This window comes from Pimephales promelas, chromosome 3 (assembly GCF_988280905.1).
Source record: "Pimephales promelas chromosome 3, fPimPro1.hap1.1, whole genome shotgun sequence".
Classification (NCBI taxonomy): Eukaryota; Metazoa; Chordata; class Actinopteri; order Cypriniformes; family Leuciscidae; genus Pimephales; species Pimephales promelas.
Genome location: NC_142771.1, coordinates 8625096 through 8646081, shown reverse-complemented (window position 1 = coordinate 8646081; position 20986 = coordinate 8625096). Strand labels below are relative to the sequence as shown.

At 42.0% G+C, this 20986-nt stretch overlaps 1 protein-coding gene across 2 annotated transcripts in view; it reads right to left on the bottom strand.

The window, feature by feature from the left end:
* Nucleotides 1-63: 63 nt before the first annotated feature.
* prr36b (proline rich 36b) overlaps nt 64-20986 on the bottom strand; it is a 31600-nt gene continuing 10677 nt past the window's right edge. Inside the window, exons 1-5 of one of the 2 annotated variants that reach the window (XM_089128119.1) lie at nt 20405-20425; nt 16246-16928; nt 15081-15174; nt 5885-6093; nt 64-4948 (exon numbers count right to left, since the gene is read on the bottom strand). In XM_089128119.1, coding sequence (XP_088984245.1) covers nt 1137-4948; nt 5885-6093; nt 15081-15174; nt 16246-16825 — 4695 coding nt within the window. In that variant the 5' untranslated portion in view covers nt 16826-16928; nt 20405-20425 and the 3' untranslated portion in view covers nt 64-1136. Of the gene's footprint in view, nt 4949-5884; nt 6094-15080; nt 15175-16245; nt 16929-20404; nt 20426-20986 lie in introns of those variants that run through there. The other variant, XM_039675182.2, reaches the window with a different exon arrangement.

Here is a 20986-nt window from a genome sequence, read left to right as displayed (position 1 = left end):
GAGCACTCGGATGAGAATAGACCATCATGCCACTCAAAAAAACAAAACAAACAGGAACAGACAGCCTTGCAATGATGTTTAATGGAATATTGTGAATCATTAATGTCCAAACATCCCCGGATGATGTCTGGAATCATATCAAGATTATAACAATTTCTTAATTAGTTGCACATATGCAGTTCCAATTCTTGTTGAAATGTCCCAATACTCACAGTAGACTGACCTGCGAGCATCATTTTAAGTTTTACAAATGCAAGAAAACACTTGAATTTCCATGAACAGAAATAGTAGTCCGTTCTGAAGTACACAAGTCCAACAACTGTAAATGAAAGAATCCAGATCAATCTGAGCCCAGTACTTTAAAGCACTCAAGTTACATGCCAATGAGAATCTATGTTATCCTTCAATGCGCAGCAGTAGCCCAAAACTAACAAAACACAACCAAAAATTGGAGTATGACTTGCCATCTAACACTCATTCACCCCCTATGTCAAACACTTTGAGAGTGAAAAGCTTCTGAAGATTATCTAACCTGTATTTAATGCTAAAACAGTTAGTGCTGGACACTGGAATAAGTTTTAAAAGACAGTAAAGCTACTTTTACAGTGCAGGAAAACTGATGTGTGTAGAAACATTAAGGTAAGACAGGGATCTTAACAACAAATCAAATAAAAACAAGAAGAAACAAAAACAAAAGTATAAAAAATTGACAATTGATTGGTAAAAACAGTAGGATAAATACAAAGGTAGTTGGAGTCCACCAAGTGTTTATTTTTTTTGCATTTTTGTCCTTTCATCAAAGGACGTTATCTTAACTTAGTCTAACATTGCAGGTTCAGGGGTGCCATGAAGCGCAGTGTTATTTAAAAAGTACATTCTAATAGAAAATGAGAATAGCTACTGTACATACACAAATTGAAGCCATACAATCATAACCATCACCGTGGTAATAAAAAACAGAGCAGCTCAGACAAAGCTATAATCCCTCACCTGGCAGCTCCCCTTTCACTTTCCCCTTTCTATTACTTAATTCTATTCATTTCTCCGCTCGCTAACCCCACATTTGGAAGAAATGAAGGACACAGGGTGGGAGCTTGGGGTCTGGGGTAGACAAGGTGCATTCCGAAGGAGGGACTTTATACGTTACCTGCCAGAAAGTTATCAGTCTTATCACATATAGCAGAGTAGTAAGGTGGCTGGCCATCTGTATCGTCCCCATGTTGGGGTGAGAGGTGCATGGGGGACTCGGGATCCATTTCCTCCATAGAGCCCGGGTCTGTCTTACTACACAGCATGTAGTGCTCGTCAAACCCAGCATCTCTCTCTTTGGGCTCACTTATAGGCAGCAAGTCCACTGGGCAGCCCAACAAGTCATCACTGTAGGCGCTAGCTGCTGGTAGGGTGAGCTCCTTGATGAAAGAGGGATCCTTGGCCTCTTCTGGAAGCTGCTCTTCATTTTCCAAGCTAAAGATACCTGGGCTCTTTCCACAGCTCTCAGCCATTGAGTGGGCGTTGGAGATGGATGCGGAGCAGTCAAAACCATAGGAGGCCACAGAGTTGGCTGACTGAGGTGTATCACCATCTTCCTCTCCAATCTGTTCAGGAGCCTCCTCATCCTCTTCCAGGGCTGCAAGGTTGTGGGGGACTACGGTGTTGTCATCAACCGTGACATCAGGGTCATTGATCTGCATCTCACCCTCTGTATCACTGGCCTCATCACCGGAGGTTGAGGGTGATGATGGAACGGAGGCTGGGGCTGTTGCCGCATCACCCAGTACCTCATCGGCTGGCAGAGTTTCTGCCTCTTCCTCTTCCCCATCACAACGCTCAAGGTGAATACCAAGGTCCTGCTCCATGTCTGTCTGCATGGCAGGGACTGGTGTTTGCTGCTTGTCTGATCGGGACTCTACACCTGAGCTGCTGTCGTAATCCCGAAGCTCTTCAGGTGTGCTGGTCTCACTGCTACTGTGAGCAGCCAAGGCTGTCCCACTGAGAGTGCTGGACTGGGACATTCCAATGGCAGGAGCAGCCAAGATACCCGACTCTGCTGGGACAGAGCTCCCAGTATCCTCTTGTATATGAGATTGAGGTTCTGATGCCTGAATTAGGGGTGGACTCTTGTCCAGAAAAGCCTCAACTGGGGATTTGGGTGGTGTATCTGGATCAGCTGAGAATTTGGGGGTTGTGTCTGGGTCGACTTGGAATTTGCTAAGTGTTTCTGGCTCTTGAAATCTTGAATATGACAGGCTTGATTCAGACAGGATGGAGGCAGGCTGGGCCAAGGAATCAGAGAATGGATTTGAGTGACTCCATGCTGCTGTCAAAGGCATAGATGGTGCTGCAGCAGTGTGACCCATGCTCTTAAAATCTAGATGACGCTCATCATCATCATCATCTTCATTACTATCATTTGGACAAACTCCAAGTCCACTTTCAGCTATGTGCCGGTGGACCATTTCCACATCTTTGTCCTCCTTCTCTAACTCTTTCTGTTTCTTGTAATACTCATCATCATGCTCTAAACCTAGATCCATGTCTTCCTTCATATGCTCATCTTCCTCATCATCTTCTTCATCTTCACTACCGAAAGACTGAATTCCAGGAGGCCCTGTGAATGGCTGTTCCCTGTCTGTCTCGCTCATGATGAAGTCACCTGTCTCTTTAGCACTGCAGCTGTCTTCAGCATTGAAGGGAGATGTCACTTCTGAGTCATGTTTGTTACTGGTGTACATGTCATCTGATTGCATCATTCCCCAATCACAGCTGGCAAAATCTGCCACCCCCTTTTTAAAGTCGTCTTCTTTCTCCGTTTCCTTTATGCCAATCTCTCTCACCTCATCCTCCTCCTCCTCATCATCATCTTCCTCATCTTCCTCCCCCTCTTTCTCTTTCTCCTCTTCCTCGTTGTCTTCATTAATCTCTTCTTCAGCTTTTTCCACTGCCTCTTCTCTTTCTTGCCAGGGGCAGACAGGAGCCTCACTTTTGATGTGATCCACACCAGTAGAGCCCAGCAGACCAAAGTCTCCCATTACATTCTTTGCTGCAGAGGGCATCTGTATATCATTCTGCTCTTTTTCATCATCATCATCCTCACTTTCTTCATCCTGCTCCTGCTTCTCTATGGTCGCAGTGCTGGTGTACAGTGAAGAGCTCTGTGCCCACGGTTCAGCTGGACCCTGCAAACCCAGTAGGGGAGCTGAGCTTGGAGGCTCGGCAGGCATGAATGTCGGGCCGGTGGGAGAGGATGGTGGTGACAGTATTGTGGTGCCCAGGGGAGACACAGCAGGCACTGGTTCCTCCAGGCTAACCATGTCCATTTCAGCAGCCAGTTGAGACATGACATTGTCATCTTTATAAGTGTCCATGCTCAGGGAGACGTCCTGGGGATAGACAACCTCTACCTCATCAGAGGTAGGAGAAATAACAGGTGCAACTGTGTCTTCGGGTTCCTCATCAAAGGCTTGAGGAATCACAGGTGAAACAGTTTCAACAGGTGTCTCATAAGAGGTTGGGGCAATGACAGATGTAGTTCTGTCTTCAGGTGTTTCTTCTGAGGAAGGAGGAATGACAGGTGAAACAGTTTCTTCAGGTGCCTCATAAGAGGTAGGGGGAATGACAGGTGAAACTGTTTCTTTCGGTGCCTCATAAGAGGTAGGGGGAATGAAAGATGTAGTTATATCTTCAGGTGTTTCTTCAGAAGCAGGAGGAATGACAGGTGAAACTGTTTCTTCAGGTGCCTCATAAGAGGTAGGGGGAATGACAGGTGAAACTGTTTCTTTCGGTGCCTCATAAGAGGTAGGGGGAATGAAAGATGTAGTTATATCTTCAGGTGTTTCTTCAGAAGCAGGAGGAATGACAGGTGAAACGGTTTCTTCAGGTGCCTCATAAGAGGTAGCGGGAATGACAGGTGATACAGTTTCTTCTCGTGCCTCATCAGAGGTAGGGGTAATGACAGATGTAGTTCTATCTTCAGGTGTTTGTTCAGAAGTGGGAGGAATGGCAGGTAAAACTGTTTCTTCAGGTGCCTCATAAGAGGCAGCGGTAATGACAGGTGAAACAGTTTCTTCTCGTGCCTCATCAAAGGTAGGGGTAATGACAGATGTAGTTCTATCTTCAGGTGTTTGTTCAGAAGTGGGAGGAATGGCAGGTAAAACTGTTTCTTCAGGTGCCTCATAAGAGGCAGGGGTAATGACAGGTGAAACAGTTTCTTCTCGTGCCTGATCAGAGGTTGGGGGAATGACAGATGTAGTTATGTCTTCAGAGACAGGACAAATGACAGGTGGAACTTTGTCTTCAGGTACTTCCATAGGGGCAAAGACAGATGTAGCCATTTCTTTAAAATCATCTTTAGAGTCCTCAAAGGAAGCAGGAATGAGATTTGTAAATGAGTCTTCTAATTTCACCTCAGAGGCAGCAGGATTGACTTGGGTAAACAAGTCTTCAGGTGTCTCTTCAGTGGCAGCAGGAACAAAAGCTGTAGCTGATTCTTCGGGGGCTTCCTCAGCGGTCACCACAGAGACAACAGCAGCGGCTGCAACAGAAGCTGCAGCCATGGCTGCAACCACAGCAGGGACCACATCCTTCTTCTCAACCTCTGTGGCTGCCATGTCTGCCGGCTGGGAGGCTTTAGGGCCACCCTTCAATGGCATTGGAGTGTTACTGCCAACTGACTTCTTTGGGCTGCTTGTTTTAGCACTGGGCTTGCTGCCTGTGGTCTTGGAGCTTGCACTGACCTCCTTGGAAGGTGTTGCTTTGCTCTCCTTGGGCTTACTAGTCTTAACATCTGCCGCCTTGCTGGGGGTGGTGGGCTTTTTGGAGGCTGATTCTGCCTTGGCAGTGGAGGCAGACTTAGGTGTGTCAGGTTTGGTAGTCTTGGCTGGTGCTGGCCGGGTGAGTGGAGAGGATGTGGGCTTCTTGGTCGCTGGAGTGGATGGCTGCTTACTGACATCTAATGAAAACAGAATATAAAATTTCAAACTTAAGTATCACAGCTTTAAATAGAATTTAAATAGTGTAAATACGTATTTTATGAAATATTTACTTCTTAACCAGAGCATGTGAGTGAGCTCTAGAAATCTTAAATTTCCTCCAGAACGGAGAACGGCTTTCTGAATAATCCGCATTCTCATTTACGAAATTTCGTTCCCATTAATTTAAGAATGCATCCTCTCATTTAGGCTAAAATTAAATTTGTTGTCTGGTTTTAGTAAATTATGGCCACATTGTTGAAGTAATTTATTCTCTCGTTTTATTAAAGGAAGGGAACTAATTATTACAACGTGACCATCCACGATTTACTAAACCAGGCTAATGAATTATTATGTAGTACATTGTGTGTTTGCTTTAATTAAAATAAGGAAACAAATTATTAAAACATGGTGGCGTTGGGTGGGAGCAAAGGATTGTTAATTCGTTATGCAATCATCATATCAGTGCAACTAAAAATAACCTATATAGCCATATCCAACACACAAATATTAATCATTGGCATGATAATACAGATGCCCTAAATGTTCATGGAATATTTAATATACTTTCAGTTATTGCATGTTATAGGCAAGTTTGCTAAAAGCCAATGTCATGTTTTTTAATTTGTAAAGTTAATTTAATGTATTTAAATTAATTAAAGTACAGAATGTCACAGAATGTCATTTCATAACTGATATTTATAATTCTACTATTAATACATTATTTAAAAAAATCCAATACAAATAGAAATCAATTAGCCTACAACCTGTGAGCGTGAGCGTTTTGTGAGTGGAGTGTTTGCTTGGGCTGTGAGCGTCTGAGTGGAGCGCATATTAAGCTTCGCTCGTTCGGCTCACATGCTCTGATCTGAACTACATCCATGCGTTTATTGTATTGTTTTCCACAAGGTGCCTACCTTTCTTGACAGGTGTTGTGGTCTTAGGAGTGGGAGTGCGACCAGCAGGGGGTGCTGTGGTTTTAGCAGGAGAAGGTTTAGCAGGAGTAGATGGTGTCTTGGGTGTCGCAGTAGTTGGTCTGGATGTAGATGTCTTGCCGGCAGTTGTTGGGGTCGCAGGCTTGGGGGCAGCAGGTGAAGAACGAGCAGCAGGAGCAGAGCCAACTGACCTGTATATAGCAGATGTGACAGAAGAAAATTAAAAAATCATTACAGAGGAAGACCATGTCGAATCTTAATAACAGCTGTGGCGAGTCATTAAGCCATTTTTTGTTGCTACTAGCTAGCAAAATTTTGTGGTAAGACTTCAGTTGAGCAAGGACAAAGACCCCTGCAGTTAAACAGCAGAATGAAAGATCACACAGAGAAGTTATAATATTAGTGTGTATGAGAAAAATCCCATCTTCCTCTTCTTATGACATTTTAGTCGTGTATCTAGGGCAGTGACTCATTGGACAGAGGTTTGTTAGTCACAGCACAGAAGGCTAGGACAGGTAGCTGAGGAACACAACCTGGAGCAAAAACATTCTCTAACAAGACAACCCCTGCCCCAGTTATCTACCCACAATGCCTCTCTTCTATCCTGCGGTGCCTGACTCAGTGGTAGTACACGTGTTTGGGATCTAATATCTGTCCACTCTGGTCTAGTATGAGTTAAACTCGGGCACACGCCAGTGACTCAATACTTGTCCAGGTCAAGTCTGAGTAAACTATCCTACATCCTGTGGGTCTGGCAGGAGCGTCTGATTTCCTCTGTCTACGCTTTACTGCATGTGTTTCTCCTGTTCTAAATAAAGAGCTGGAGAGCACGAGGATGGGTGATATGACCATGTAAATCTTTCATTGTGATAACTAAAAATAAGCATGGAAATCCCACTCGGGAAAAGAGTATGCATCCCACTAAAATACATGCATTTCACATTTCATATAGGATATGCACTTGCAGGGATGAGATGCTATAAAATTCTGGTGTCCTACATATGGAGTATCAGGTGAGAGAGTGAGCGGGTGAGCAAAAGAGAGAGAGATCCAGCAGGGAAAGTTCTGGAACAAAGAGGGCAAGTCTATAAACAGATAAACCTGACAGAGAAAACCACACATGAATTAATGCAGTGCTGTGTTGTAGCTCCTTGACCTAGATTCACTTCACAAAAACACCTACTTAAGCTCACAACCTGGATTAGTACATTAGTCTGTGAGCCAACTTGATAATTAAGAGAATGTTTTTCAGATTTAACAGTAAAGAATGGCCAATATATTTAATAATATATATAATATATGTTATTTAGTTGTCAATATAAAATAGAAGCCATATGGTTCATGGCTCCTTAATGCTTTTTCTCTCACACTGAGTCATCTCTTCCTTGATTTTACCAGCATCAAAACGTCATACTTAGTAGACCATAGTAAAGACACACAGCAAGTGGGAATCAAAGAGTCATCATATAACATGTAGAAAATAATGATTTAACAGAACATTGGGGAAAATTGTGACTAGTATAGGGAAGAATGCACTATGAGATGAGAAAGACTGCGGATGAGAGCTATAGAAAAAGAGAGCGTCTATAAAAGTATTCCTCTTAATCTCAAACATTAAACCGATATGTATAATCTATAGTGACAGGATGACTCGGTTTAGGAAGAGAGCTCGCAGAGATTAGGAGTAGCATCATTATCTTGGAACACAAAAGACAGAGTGAATGAGTTCAAGAGAGTGTGGGACAGAGAAAGAGAAACAAACAATGAAAGAATACAGTGACCAGGAGCCTTCAAGCTCCAAAAAAAAAAGGACAACAATAGTTCATATGACTTGTACACTATATAGAGGGAATGCATTGACGTCACTTTCCCGCCGGAACAACCCCCCTCAGCCGGCAAAAGATCTGCTGCGTGACTGTATTTAATAGGGGAAACTGCGAAAATGCGACTAAAACGAACAATTTTCGCAATTTAAACTAAATGTTGGGCTCAATATAGTGTTCCTTACAACTTACTAAAGATCCAGTGATCCATGGATATTGACATGCAGGCGGGAATCGTGTTGCCTGACATTTATGTTTGCCTGATTTAGACTCCGGGGAAATAAAAGCAATATAGACCTAAACATAAAGCAAATTTGCCTGTGAACGCTATATATAAATACAATATATAGGTCTAAATCCGGGTGATCACTTATATCAGTGTTATATATAGCCTAAATAATGTCCAGTTACGTTTTTTTTGGTCAGTGTTTATTAAAAAACATCCAATAATGCAGAATATGCAATGATAAATATTTAATTGATGAGTTGTTAATATATATATATATAACAATACAAAATACATGTGTATGGTTTTACACCTAAATTCAACATTGACACAAAATGATAACTGCAAATCCAGCTTTCGCTGACTGGAATCCAGTTGTTTCTGTGAATTGCAGCGATTTCTATCGCAGCCTGTAAAAATATACCTCCGATTTTTTGTCAAATCTAGTTGTACAGTCAATCGTAAAGCTCTTTCCCACTTTATATGTGTTGTGTTTGTTTTTCGCGGCATTCACGCTAACAACAAATACAGCCGCACAGTCTTTTTGCCACTCACTGTGAGTAACTGCAGGCACTCTGACGTCACACGCATTCCCTCTATTATTTGGGTCTATTATGGCACATTTATAGCACACGTGTGGTACTTTATTGTCCTTTGGGGAACTTAACAGCCCTGGTCAAATAACATAAAAGGGTTAACTTTCCATATGGGCTTTTAATAAAACTTGGCTGTCTATGCAGCAGAAATATGAAGAAATGTTAAAATCAGTGCTACGTGACTACACTCTATTTAGAACCAGAAATGGTTCCATCCCCCGCTTCATATATGGAACTCCAAAATGGTTCTATATACAACCATTTTTTTGGTAAAAGGTTCTATTGGCCAAGTATGGAACCCCAGGGTTCTATATAGAACCCAGAGGAACCCTTTTTTTAAGAGTGTATAGAACCTTTTAGGGGTTCTAAATACGTAGCGCTGATAGAACCTTTTAAGGTTCTATATAGAACCTTTTCTTCTAAGAGTGTAGACAAAACTGAGAAATGGGGCTGTGGCATTCTCTTTTACCAAAAAACTTCAACACCCACAATGCACTTTGATTTTGGCACACCCCTCTGTCGACCTGACTGTCCGTGGGCAGGATTACAAAAATGGGCAAGATAAAGCTGTAGTTTTAACAAAAAGCCCTGGAGCTGTCACAAGACATTTACTGACAAATAAACAGTGCTCATAATATTAGTGCAGGTAATACTGAGAAAGAGTTGTTCGTTTACATGCAAAAATCTGCAAGCTAACCATTTAATTTTCTGCAAAATGTAGAATGTCATACGGGTTTGTCGGAACATTAGGGTGAGTAAAAAATATCATTGAATATGATCTTTGAGTAAACTATTTCCTCGATAGAAAGAGACAAACTAGGCCATGCTATCCTCACTTGAGTAATTTGCTGTCAGATCTGTGTCATGGTTGGGGGCAAATACAATGCACATTAAAACGCAAAAATGCACAGAAGCTTAAAAACAATCCAAGCACATTGACACAAATGCATTTGCGTGAATTGCTTCGAGCTAATGGCGCGCCATTCATGCATTTTATAGATAGCACTTTAATGATTTGTGAGCGACGGAGAAGCCTGGAGTCTTATTGGTTTATAAGCTCTGTTTAACTTGCTGTTATATTTGCGAGTGTCAAAACTTCCCCTGAAGCCACAGCGGCAATGAGGAAGACGACCTCCTCCTGAGCCAGAGACTGGCAGACTATTGCTGATGAGATTTTAATAAGGCGCTCCGGCCTGAAGGGACTCTTTAACCTCAATAAAGAGGTTCACGTCCCTTCAGGGCGAATCCCGTGCATTAGTGAAGCTGTGATTCAGCAGCGTTTGATGAAGTTGCGTCTACCTGCTGGCACTCACCTGCGTGTCAGTTTGCTGTGTTAGCTTGATAAAGGCCAATAGTCGTTCATCTGAATAAAATGTGATTTACGTATTTTACCCCAACTGCAAAACTGGTCTGAGTCATAGATCGTAATGTGCACATCTGCAGTGATTTCTTGGCTTGCAGCAGCAAATATGCATTAAAGGGATAGATCACCCAAAAATGAAAATTAGGTCATTAATTACTCACCCCCATGCTGTTCCAACCCCGCAAGACCTTCGTTCATCTTCGGAACACAAATAAAGATATTTTTGATTAAATTTGAGAGCTGGATCACTCCTCCAGGCTCCTAAGGGATTGAAACTTAACAGCCCAGAAAGTCATTAAAGAAAATGTTGAAAAAAGTTGTTATTTTTGTTTGTTTTTTCGCACAAAAAGTAGTCTCGTCGCTTGATAAACTTATAGTTGAGCCACTGTTGTCACATGGAATATTTAAACATTTTCTTCATTGACTTTCTGGGCCGTCAAGTTTCAATCCCTTAGGCAGCCAATGTAGCAGTGATCCAGCTCTCAGATTTAATCAAAAATATCTTCATTTGTGTTCCGAAGATGAACGAAGGTCTTACGGGGTTGGTACAGCATGGGGGTGAGTAATTAATGACTTAATTTTCATTTTTGGGTGAACTATCCCTTTAAATCAAAGATGTCTGTAAACACAAACTCCTGCACTCAAGGCCAATTTATACTTCCGCGTAGGGTGCGCGCAGTAGGTACGGCGTAGCATACGCACAGACGCGTACCATACCGCGTACCCTTCGCCGTAGCTTGACGCGCACCTCCTCAAAAATGTAACGTTGCGACGACGTGGACCGCAAAATCTGTGATTGGTCGGCTTGCTAGCATCGCATTTCCTCCTACGTATTTTCGCACATAAACATCTCACGCATTTCCGCACGTACCATCTCTTCCGATGTCTTAGTTAATTTTAGTGAAATTACTAAAACTAAAGGTTTTTCCACCTCAATAAGCTTCAACTCCAAAATGATCAATCGCCATTGCTTGTAGTATCCTAGCCGCGAGGAATCTAAACACAGTGGAACATTAAAACCCTCCGCCGCCAACTAGCGTTTCGGAGCGGTACTGCAGAGCAACCAAGACCTGAACGCAGAAGTACAAAATCTCACGACGGCGTCGCCTACGTGCGTAGCCTACGCCGTACCTTCGCCGCAGAAGTATAAATTGGACTTAACTAGCACACACAGCCATTTTGTTTTGTGTCTTTCAGACTGTGCCTTATTGAAAAGACCATGTGACTTTCCTCTGTGGAAAACAAATGGTGGCTATTTGAAGAATATCCTATAATAGAATATTTTATAATGCTTCCATTCAGTTTCATTAAACACCATTCAGTGTCCCTTGAAATAAAGCCATACAGACTTGAAATGACATGAAATTAAGTAAACAAATATTTCATGTTGGTGGGAATGATATAGGCATTTAAACTTCGAGGAAAGGAAACTATTTATTTACACATAATCTGCTCAGGCCACTCAGTCTCACAGTTAGACTGAGTAGTGAAGACAAATGTGCATGTCCAGAAAACAGCCCTGTTAAACTGCAGGAGCGGGACACCAGTGAGTGAACAGCACGGCCTAGAAAGATGCCGAAATCAGACAAGCGAAGAACACGTAAGCGCTGCAGCAAACTCAGAATCACTGGAGTGTTGTAAAGCATCCATCAAGTTGGCTGCTGGGCACTCAGAGACACGCACGCTCCATTTGGAGATTAGGTGCAGTGGCTGCAATAAAACATCCCTCTGGAGAACTAAACTCCAATGAACGAGAGCCAGGCGGACGAAGAACGAGAGAAATTAATTTACGAGAAATGGTTTAGCAACAGACGCACCCTTTACCGACTAGCCCATAGCTCTTACATCAGTATGACATCATCATCAGGAAAGAGCTCACCCATTACGGTTGAGTTACGACATAAATCAAAAATGATTCATATTCCTGGCCAGTTCTTTCATGTCTGCACTATACTTGTGCAACTAGCATGACTTGCATTCGTTCAACGTTGTTTGAACACGACCCCTTAAAATTGCTATTTCTTCATGTCTTCTTAATACTTGCTCCCTTTATCTCAGCCTGAAAAGTGTAGAATATTGTAGCACTATTTAGTTCAGCAGTTCAACTGCAACACTGTAGAATGGTTTGGAAACAGGTTTTTTTTTTGCAGCCGCTAGTAGAAACTGCAATCCTACATATTTTATCTAGCAATGTAAAAGTTCTAGGTTGCAAGCATACACCATTACGGCCAAGTCATATTTTATTTATTTAATATCCAATAGGTACAGTAGATGCAGAATTCCCTCTACAACCTCTACTGCTGAAGGGGTATATGCACACAAACACTCTTCACACACACAAATGCCAACATGGCATCATGACTTTGCGTAAACATACACGCCACTTTCAAGTCAAGTAGTGTGTTATCTATACGCATTTTGAGCTATCTGCGTCTATGTCCACTCCGAAACGAACAGTCATCTTTTGCGTGTATGTCTACGCCGTTAAAGTCGGCGTGAAACGGAAGTTGAGATTGTCATTTTTTCCTTGTTGTGACGTATATCCGAGTGAAACGGCTTCTGAAATTAGAAAAAATGTAGGGTCCTTTGGGTATTGATTGGACCATTGGAGGATGGCTGTTGCAAACAATTTGAATGCGATTCTCTGAGAGGCGGTGTACCGATAACCGCACCCTCGTCGGTAGGGTTGGGTATCGAGAATCGAGTATTGATTGGAACCGAGACTAACTTTTCGTTTTTCCCGGAATCGTTCAAAAGTTAAAATTTCGATTCCTAGTTTCGATATTCACAGTCCGCCGAGCGGAAGAAGAAACCGCTGAACACCACCAGCGAAGAAGCGTCTACCGGAAGTGTGGCATAACCACGCGAGTCGAACATGAGTACCTTACGTTGGCGATCCAAAGTGTGGCTTCACTTTTCTAAAAATAACGAAATCTCGGCAAAATGCAAAATTTAAATAGAGTATTTTTACAAAAGGAGTATTTCCTTCAGAAAGGATTATTTCTTTCAGAAAGGCCGTTGGTTAGCAAGGTTAGCTAAACTTTTTTGACCCTGCCTCTTAAAAGAATCGGAATCGAGAATCGTTAGGAACCGGAATCGAAACAAGGAATCGCAATCGGAATCAGAATCGTTCAAATTCAAACAATACCCAACCCTACTCGTCGGATCTGGCGCTCCCTTTCGCCATTATACGTGACCCAAATAGAAGAGAGGTCGTTTCGATGGGGGAGGTAAGGGTAATGTATTTGATTAAAGATTATGATGGTACATGAATTTAAAAAAAATAATGAAGTGCACAGATAAATCATTTATAATTAACACTACAGTATTACATATTAATTTAAGATTTTGTCGAATTTGATTTCATGCCGACTTTAAATGTCCGAGTGATTCCGCGTGCATGTACACGCCGTTTAATGTCCGAGCGAAACGAACTACATCTCGGGAGCGATATTTTTTTCCTAGGATGGTAGGGGAAGACTCATAAATGGTATTAACCCCACTGACGGGTAGGTTTAGGGACGGGGTTGGGGTAGGGCATATATTTAAATATACAGTAATGTAACGTTAAGTCAACGGCGTTCATAAACACGCTGAAAAGCGATTATGCGTGTTGATAGCATGCCAAAAATGGAAATACGAATTGGCGTGTCATACATGCGCCATTTCATGAGATCAGTCTGCAAATGGAAAGAAAAATTGTGCTGCGCCCAAAATTGAGTCATATATTACTGGACTGTGTAAAATGTTAAATTAATATAAAGGCACTGCCCTCAAAAAAAAAAAAAGTTTTGCTATGCTGCTCAACTGCACAAATTTTATCTTCCTTGGCCTGAGGTAGAATTAAATACCTGTTAGATCGAGGATGCCCACAGGGTCAAAATAACAAAACACAAACTCCTGTACTAATTGGACAACAGAGGCCTTTTTGCAGCCATTTAGTGTTTGAGCTTACAGTCATTATGAGGCAGAGACAGAAAACAAAGGCTCAAGGTGGATTTCCCAGATTATCTTTCCTAAACCCAGTGCTGGAATATACAGTGCTAATGGTGTCATTTACACGGTCTTTTCTTTTCAAGCAGCACGTGATGTAATCTGCGTATGAGACGGCAGCTTTCTTTCTCTAAACACCATCAGCTGTATGATGAGTCATGGCAGAGCTCTGTTTTTGACTTTTCATAGCATGAATATCAATAAAATCTTTGATTACATTAATCATACAAATTGTAGGCAACTTGTTTTATTATTTGATCTATTTGTGTTTAGTAGTCGTCTTTGCTAGGTTACTCAATTCTTTGTTTTTTTTAATGATTCAAGGCTACTAATTAACTAAAACAGCAATAAATTATAGAGCTGCTTGGAACAAGAACCTAAAACCCTCCAGAAGAGAACTTTGACAGACCCACTATTGTCTTTTTTCTTTACTTTAAAAGAACTGGTGGAAAATACTACCAACTTCTTCGAAGGAAAAGAAGGCAATCAATGTCTGTCAAAATTTAAGGAGATCTGCAAATATCACATTACAAGAGTTCACATGTTACAAAATGTACACCACCCACGCATAACATCATGAGTCTGAGCTCCTTTACAGGCCTCAGGATGTCCCTCATTGCCACTATAAACAAGTAACAAAAAACTCCTTCACTGTTCATGGCTGTCTGCAGGCATCTCAGAGCGGCTCCAGTGAGCTCAATGTTATGATTCCCAGCGTGACTAAGATTGTATCCCTGCATGATAATAACCATCCTAACATCTCTCTGCATTTGTCATGGATATAGGGAGATCTGCATTATATCAGCATCTCGTTGTGTGAAACGAGATCTCTAATCGTGGAGACTTTCTGGGGAGAGTCTAAACTTTCTGTCAATCGTGAGAGAGTTCCCCCTCGCAGATTTATTTTTTTTTTTTTTGTAATCAGGAATTTGAGGACTATGCCAGTAAATTTCCAAGCCAATACAATTCTTTCCTGTTCAGGCTTAGATTTGATGCCTAATACTTTAAGTATTCAGTGAATGAAGAGCAGTGATTGTGAGAGATGTGGGCTGCAACGTGAGGCTGAATGAGCAATGCCTGAAGGACTTTGGAAGAGAATGAGCTAATGCAATGGCCCACATTGCAGAATTCTAATCTACAAAACATGGACTGGGAGCTCAACCAATGAGACGCCTACCTGGTTGTCTTGGCGACGGGTGGCCTATCAGGTTTGGGAGAGCCAGTGGTGCCGGTCTTGGTGGTGGATGCAGTGGCGGGCCTTGAAGCTGAAGCTAGAGTGAAGGATGTTTAAGAGCATTGAACAACAAGACAAATACGGACCAGAATACACACGTCCTGGACATACCATAATTGCATTCATGAAAAAAAATATCTCCAACCATACTTCTGGAGAGCTACAGTCCTACCGATTCAAACACACCTGAACCAGCTAATCAAGGTTTTCAAGGTTACTTGGAAATTACAGGTGTGTTGGAGCAGTGCTGGAAATCTGCAGGACTCCAGAGCTATGTTCGAAATTACACCCTTATACTCTGATTCTCTATTCCCTACATTACTCCACTAAAATAGTCTACTTGAAGAAGTGAATGAAAATGAGTGATTTCAGAAACTGAGTGCGCCGCTTTTGCATAGTTTGTGTTGCCGTTTAATAATCATTTGAAACTTAGAAAGCTGGCAGCTCTAGTGGTGAGATGAAAATATTTATCTTGAAGTCTGTCATGGAAACAAGCATGTATAAACCTTAATTAAACAATTTAATAGTCAATCATATTGTGCCTGAATTTATCCGGTATCCCAGCAAACAAATTTAGGTTCTGGGAACGTTAGGTTTTGGTTCCCAGAACGTTTCTAGAACTTTCCCTTAAAGTTCTAGCATTAACATCATCCTTACGTTATAAAAATGGAACCTAAAAATAACCTACATGGAACGTTCCTATAACGTTCTTGTTTGGTTCCCAAAAAAATAACCTCATGGGACCATTCGGGAACATTAGGGGAACGTTTTGTGTTTGCTGGGATTAAGCTGTACCCACATTGGACCAACAGTTTGGAAAATGGATGGATGTGTGATTCAAGACGTAGGAATTAATTTGGCACAACCCTCACAGTGCATTATGGGTATTATCTAGATGTTGAGTGTAAATCTGTAGTACACATGTTATTGTGGTGCTTTATGTGATTGAAAGGGCACACTTGATAATGTCGACAATGGTTTTGGACTCTAATTAAGGGTATAGGGGGTGATTTGACACACAGCCCAGCTCTCCAGGAGAAGCGTTGGAGACACCTGGCCTTCATTGAACTTCAAGAATCAAGAAGCTCAGATGATTCTTCTGACTTACCTGTAGTTTTTGGTTTAGCCTTCAGGCCATTCGCTGGTGCAGCAGGGGCTTTCTTGATGGGCTGCGCTGTCCCTGTTGTCTTCACGCCATTGGCTGGAGTACTGGCAGGTCTCGCCGTCCCCATTGGCTTCTTCTCAGCCACCTTGGTAGGGGTCTTGGTTGTGGGTGCAGTAGTGGAGCCAACTGGTTTTTTGGAAGCAGAAGTGGTAGAGGTTTTCTTCTCCAGGCCTCCTGTTGGGGTCTTTTTGGTGACACCATTAGCTTGCGATTTCTGTGCCCCATTTGTTAGGCGGCTTTGAGCAGTGGTGGGACGGGAGCTGGTCGTGGATGCCTTGATACCAGCAGTGGGTGCCTTTGCTTTGGCAGGAGCCTTCGTCTTAGCTTGGGGGTCTGCAGGCTTGTCCTTTCCAGTCGTGTTGGTTGCGGAAAGTGCCTCTGTTGGCTGTGGTTCACCTTCTGTTTGCATTGTGGGCAAAGCCTGGTCCTGAGCTTCACCCACTGGCGCCACCTCGATTGCAGGACCTGCATTTAATGCTTCCATTGGCTCCATTGTTGCTGTGTCAACACCATCTGGTTTCATCTTGTCCTAGTCCTGGAGGTCCGTCTCAGCAGGAGAGAAATCAGGAACCCAGGACTCAGTGCACTAGTTGGAGTCTACTGCTATCAGTCGGCCTAAGATTGACCTGAAAACAAAAGCAACAAAAGAGTTATAGTCGGATTTGAGACTTCAGACAATAAAAAACAAGTCTGAATAAGTCTTGATCTGTACCCCCTCTCACTGGCGAACGGACCTAAGAGAACAATCAGATAAAGAGTCAGGTTTGGTTAGCATGCAAATGCTTGAAGAAACGCTTCAGAAAGAGATTAGGAATGAGGTAAATAGCCTTCTGTGCCGAGGGAAAACAACAGCTGATTCAGAGCTTGTGGATCTGTTTAAACTGTAACCAAACAAGATGATGTTTCCAGCTATTAGGAGTGATGGTTGGCATAAGATTACAGCTGTCATTAATATAGTTTTACATTTGGCAAGACATCCATCATAAGATTATTTTGGTGCAATTTCTTGGTTTTCGAAACCCTTTGGGGGGATTTCTAATTGCTAACTACAAGCAAAGCAGCAATGCCAGATGCATTACCCACAATGCCTCACTGACGCAGATGTTGTTTGCATGATTTAAGAGCAGCAGCTCCACAGCAAAGTTCATCCAGTGGAAGAGGCCAACGAGAGGAAGTGGCTTGGCTCAAATGAGCATGGGAAAAAAAATGACTGAGTAAGAGTAACACTGAAAACGCACACTCATAAGGCGGACATCAGTGTCACCGGACACCTCGCCCTCATTATATTCCAGAATCTTCCAGTTTTTTTTTTCTGAGGTCGACATTCATTTCTCCTCCCCTCAGACTCATTCTGCCCATTACAAAATCTCCTCAGTTAGTCCTCACACAGATGGTCCAGGCAGCTGAGCATCCCAAATGAGAGAAACTTGGGGGATGGGGACAGAGACAGTAATGGAAAAGAGAAAGAAAGCCCCGGGGAAAGAATCCAATTCATTTATGCTGCCAGATATGAGAAAATAGACATGAAAAGATATATTATGTCTTAGACAGAGATCTATGGCCATCGGTTACTGATGGGAATTGTGCACTTGATGACATTAACAATTACCACATTGACATAAACAACTGCTCACATGGCAAATTAACAATAGAGACAATTTTTCAGACCTGCAGATTGTTCGTAAAGGAGAACTCCGGCATAAAATGAACCTTTGGTCCAATAACACATTGGTACCTAGTCAACCGTTCTTTGAGATTTGTTTTCATGATAATCGAATGTAAAGAGTTTTATCTCTAAAAATGTTTAGATTATAATGCTAAGATACCACTAACAAGGCTCAAAATAGCCCCACACTAACACAGTAACATAATGAGGATCCCTACATGCAAAAAGCATTGAGAATGTTGTAAGTGTACATGTAGGGACCCTCATTATATTACCGTGTTAGTGTGTGGCTATTTTGAGCCTTGTTAGTGGTATTAACCAGCGATTTCTTTTTACTTATTATATGCCCCCATATGCTAGCATTATACGCTAAACAGTTTTTAGAGATAAAACTCTTTACATTCGATTATCATGAAAACAAATCTCAGAGAACAGTCGACTAGGTACCGATGTGTAATTAGACCAAAGGTTCATTTTGCGCCGGAGTTCTCCTTTAAATTGTTATAATGACACATTCTTCTTGGTTTAAATTCGGTTTTCAACTGCAACATGTTCAGAATCAGACAGTACAGTTTTTGGTCCAATTTTACCAATTTTGGTAGTAATTTTATTGGTCCGTTGGGTTGGTGTGCTTTCTCATCAAAAGTGAACCACTACACAATCACAATCAGGCTGGGACAACCTTGTTCAGGCAAACACGGACTGATTATTTTGGTACGGGTCCAAATGCAATTGCCATGTAATTAGATGCCCAAATAAACCCAACTACGCAATCACAAAAAGTAACTATATGGGCGGATTAAATAATGCTTTAGTTTGTAATGAAGAACATCAAAGATTTTAGCTTTACAAACAAACTCAACCACATGCAACATCGCTTCCACCTCAAGAGCTTAAGGGCTGTTTTCCCTGATGAAAAACACCTCCTCTAGATCACATCTCTCTATTTTAATATTGCTTATAAATACAGGCTTTGTTGCATCCGCTCTACCCCTTCTGACTGTGTTTCTCTTGCTATTGATCCAGTAAGGAATGATAGATGAGAATCAGATGTGAGAACATCAGGTGGTGGAGAGCGGAAAACTTCTGAGAGGAAAACACACTCACCATCACACGGCCTTACGACCTTAATGATCCTGCTGGGGGATATAGACAGCTTCCTCTAAATGTAAACAATAGTGACCCGGAGTGTCAGAAGCCTATGCTGTCCATCCAATTCTGGGGGGAGGATCTGACCTCTTCTGACTTCTCATGACCTACAAATTGGCTGATTTTGACGGGCAAGTATGAAAAAATTAGATTGATAATAAGTAAAAGTTTAATCTCTTATCTGAATTAAAAAAAAAATTTAAATCATATTTATTTTACCATCCCTCAATAAGTCATTTTTATTGAAGAACATACAGTTCTTGAAACTACTGAAATCCCCAAATTAATCGTGATTAATGCGTCCAGATTGTGTTAATAAATTTAAAAACAAGGAGCTTTGTCATAATTACTGCCGAAATACCCAATGAGTCTATAGGTGTGTTAAATAAATAGGGGGCCTACATGGTGGAGGCCTTTGAATACTGTGTTGGAAAATTGGGTGCCTTTGAGTAAAAATAATCATAATGATAAACACAATGTCATTTAATATTAAACCCAGCTCTAGGGAGCACAATATGGAGAGAAAAACCACCAGAAAAGGTAAATATGGTGGCTTTGTGACCTTACAAATATAAGACCCATCGTACCTACAAACCGTTTTACGCACAAACCCTCTTACCGACACTCCATCACTCTCAGGGACGAACTTGCACACGCCTCATGCTTAATGCCTCATCCAATTATCGTAACCAATCCCGGTGCAGGATCCTAATGCTCCTAAAAGGATGACTCCACTCTTAACAGCAGCCGAGAGGGCGAGAAGCACTCATCCCCTATAGACCCACATATGATGTAAACAAACACTGCGTACACAGATGCGTCGCATACCTTCTAGAAGCAGTGTTTTTGGCAGGTCTCCAGCGACAGCGCATCAGTCTTTTAATTGCCCCGCCGCTGAACCGCAGATCACTCTTATGCAAATCAGGTCATCGCCGCATTATAGCGGCAAAATGCACTTTGGCCTCTTTATCCGAGAGCAATGCACAACACAGCCATGTGCATGCATGCATGCATAAATGCATTTCTATGTACTGAATTGTGCCTTAAAAAGCCCCCTGTGTGCAAAGCTCGCTTCTCACAATCAGCTAACCACTGCGGCACAGCAGGTGCTAACAGGCTAATGGCATCTTAGCTTTAGCCTCTCCGGGCCAAACCCTCATGTCTAAAAACTGAAGATCAAGAATACTGCAAAAAAAATCTGAATAGCTCGCAATAGGAAATGTTTTTACCCCCCTTGAATCGCAATCAATAGAGAGATTGTGAGAGATGAAGCACAAATTTGCTCACCGCCGAGATGCTGCATGAATCACATGGCTTCTCCCGGCCCGTTTGCATGCGCTGGGGACATCGCTGTTGGTGGCGGGCCTCTGATTTGGCGTATACTCTCAGGGCTGACTAATTTGTCATTTGCCACAGTTTAGGATTTCACATATCAAATCTGTCCGGCCAATTCTCCATTGTGCCTCCGCTCAGATAATACACACTTAAAAAAAAAAAGTGTTTTTTCATGGATTTGAATTCCATATTTTTCATACATTTTGGCAGACAGTTTTAACTAATAAATTAACTTATAACTATTAAAACTAAGCATTACATTTAGATTATTTAATGTAATATAATGAAAAAAATGTAATAAAAATTGATGGATTTTGTAACATGAAATTCAAATTAAATCTTATATTTAGGCCTAAGAATTTTTATTTTGAGAACAGCATCTTTATGCACCGCCCCCCCCCCCCAACCCCATGCCCTCCGGAGGTTGCAAAAGTCTCCTCAACCGCTGTCTATCAGTCTAAAACAGGGGAACACTGGCTCTATTCAGAAATGAGTCGGACCTCCACAAACAGGGGCACCAGGGCTCCTCGTTGG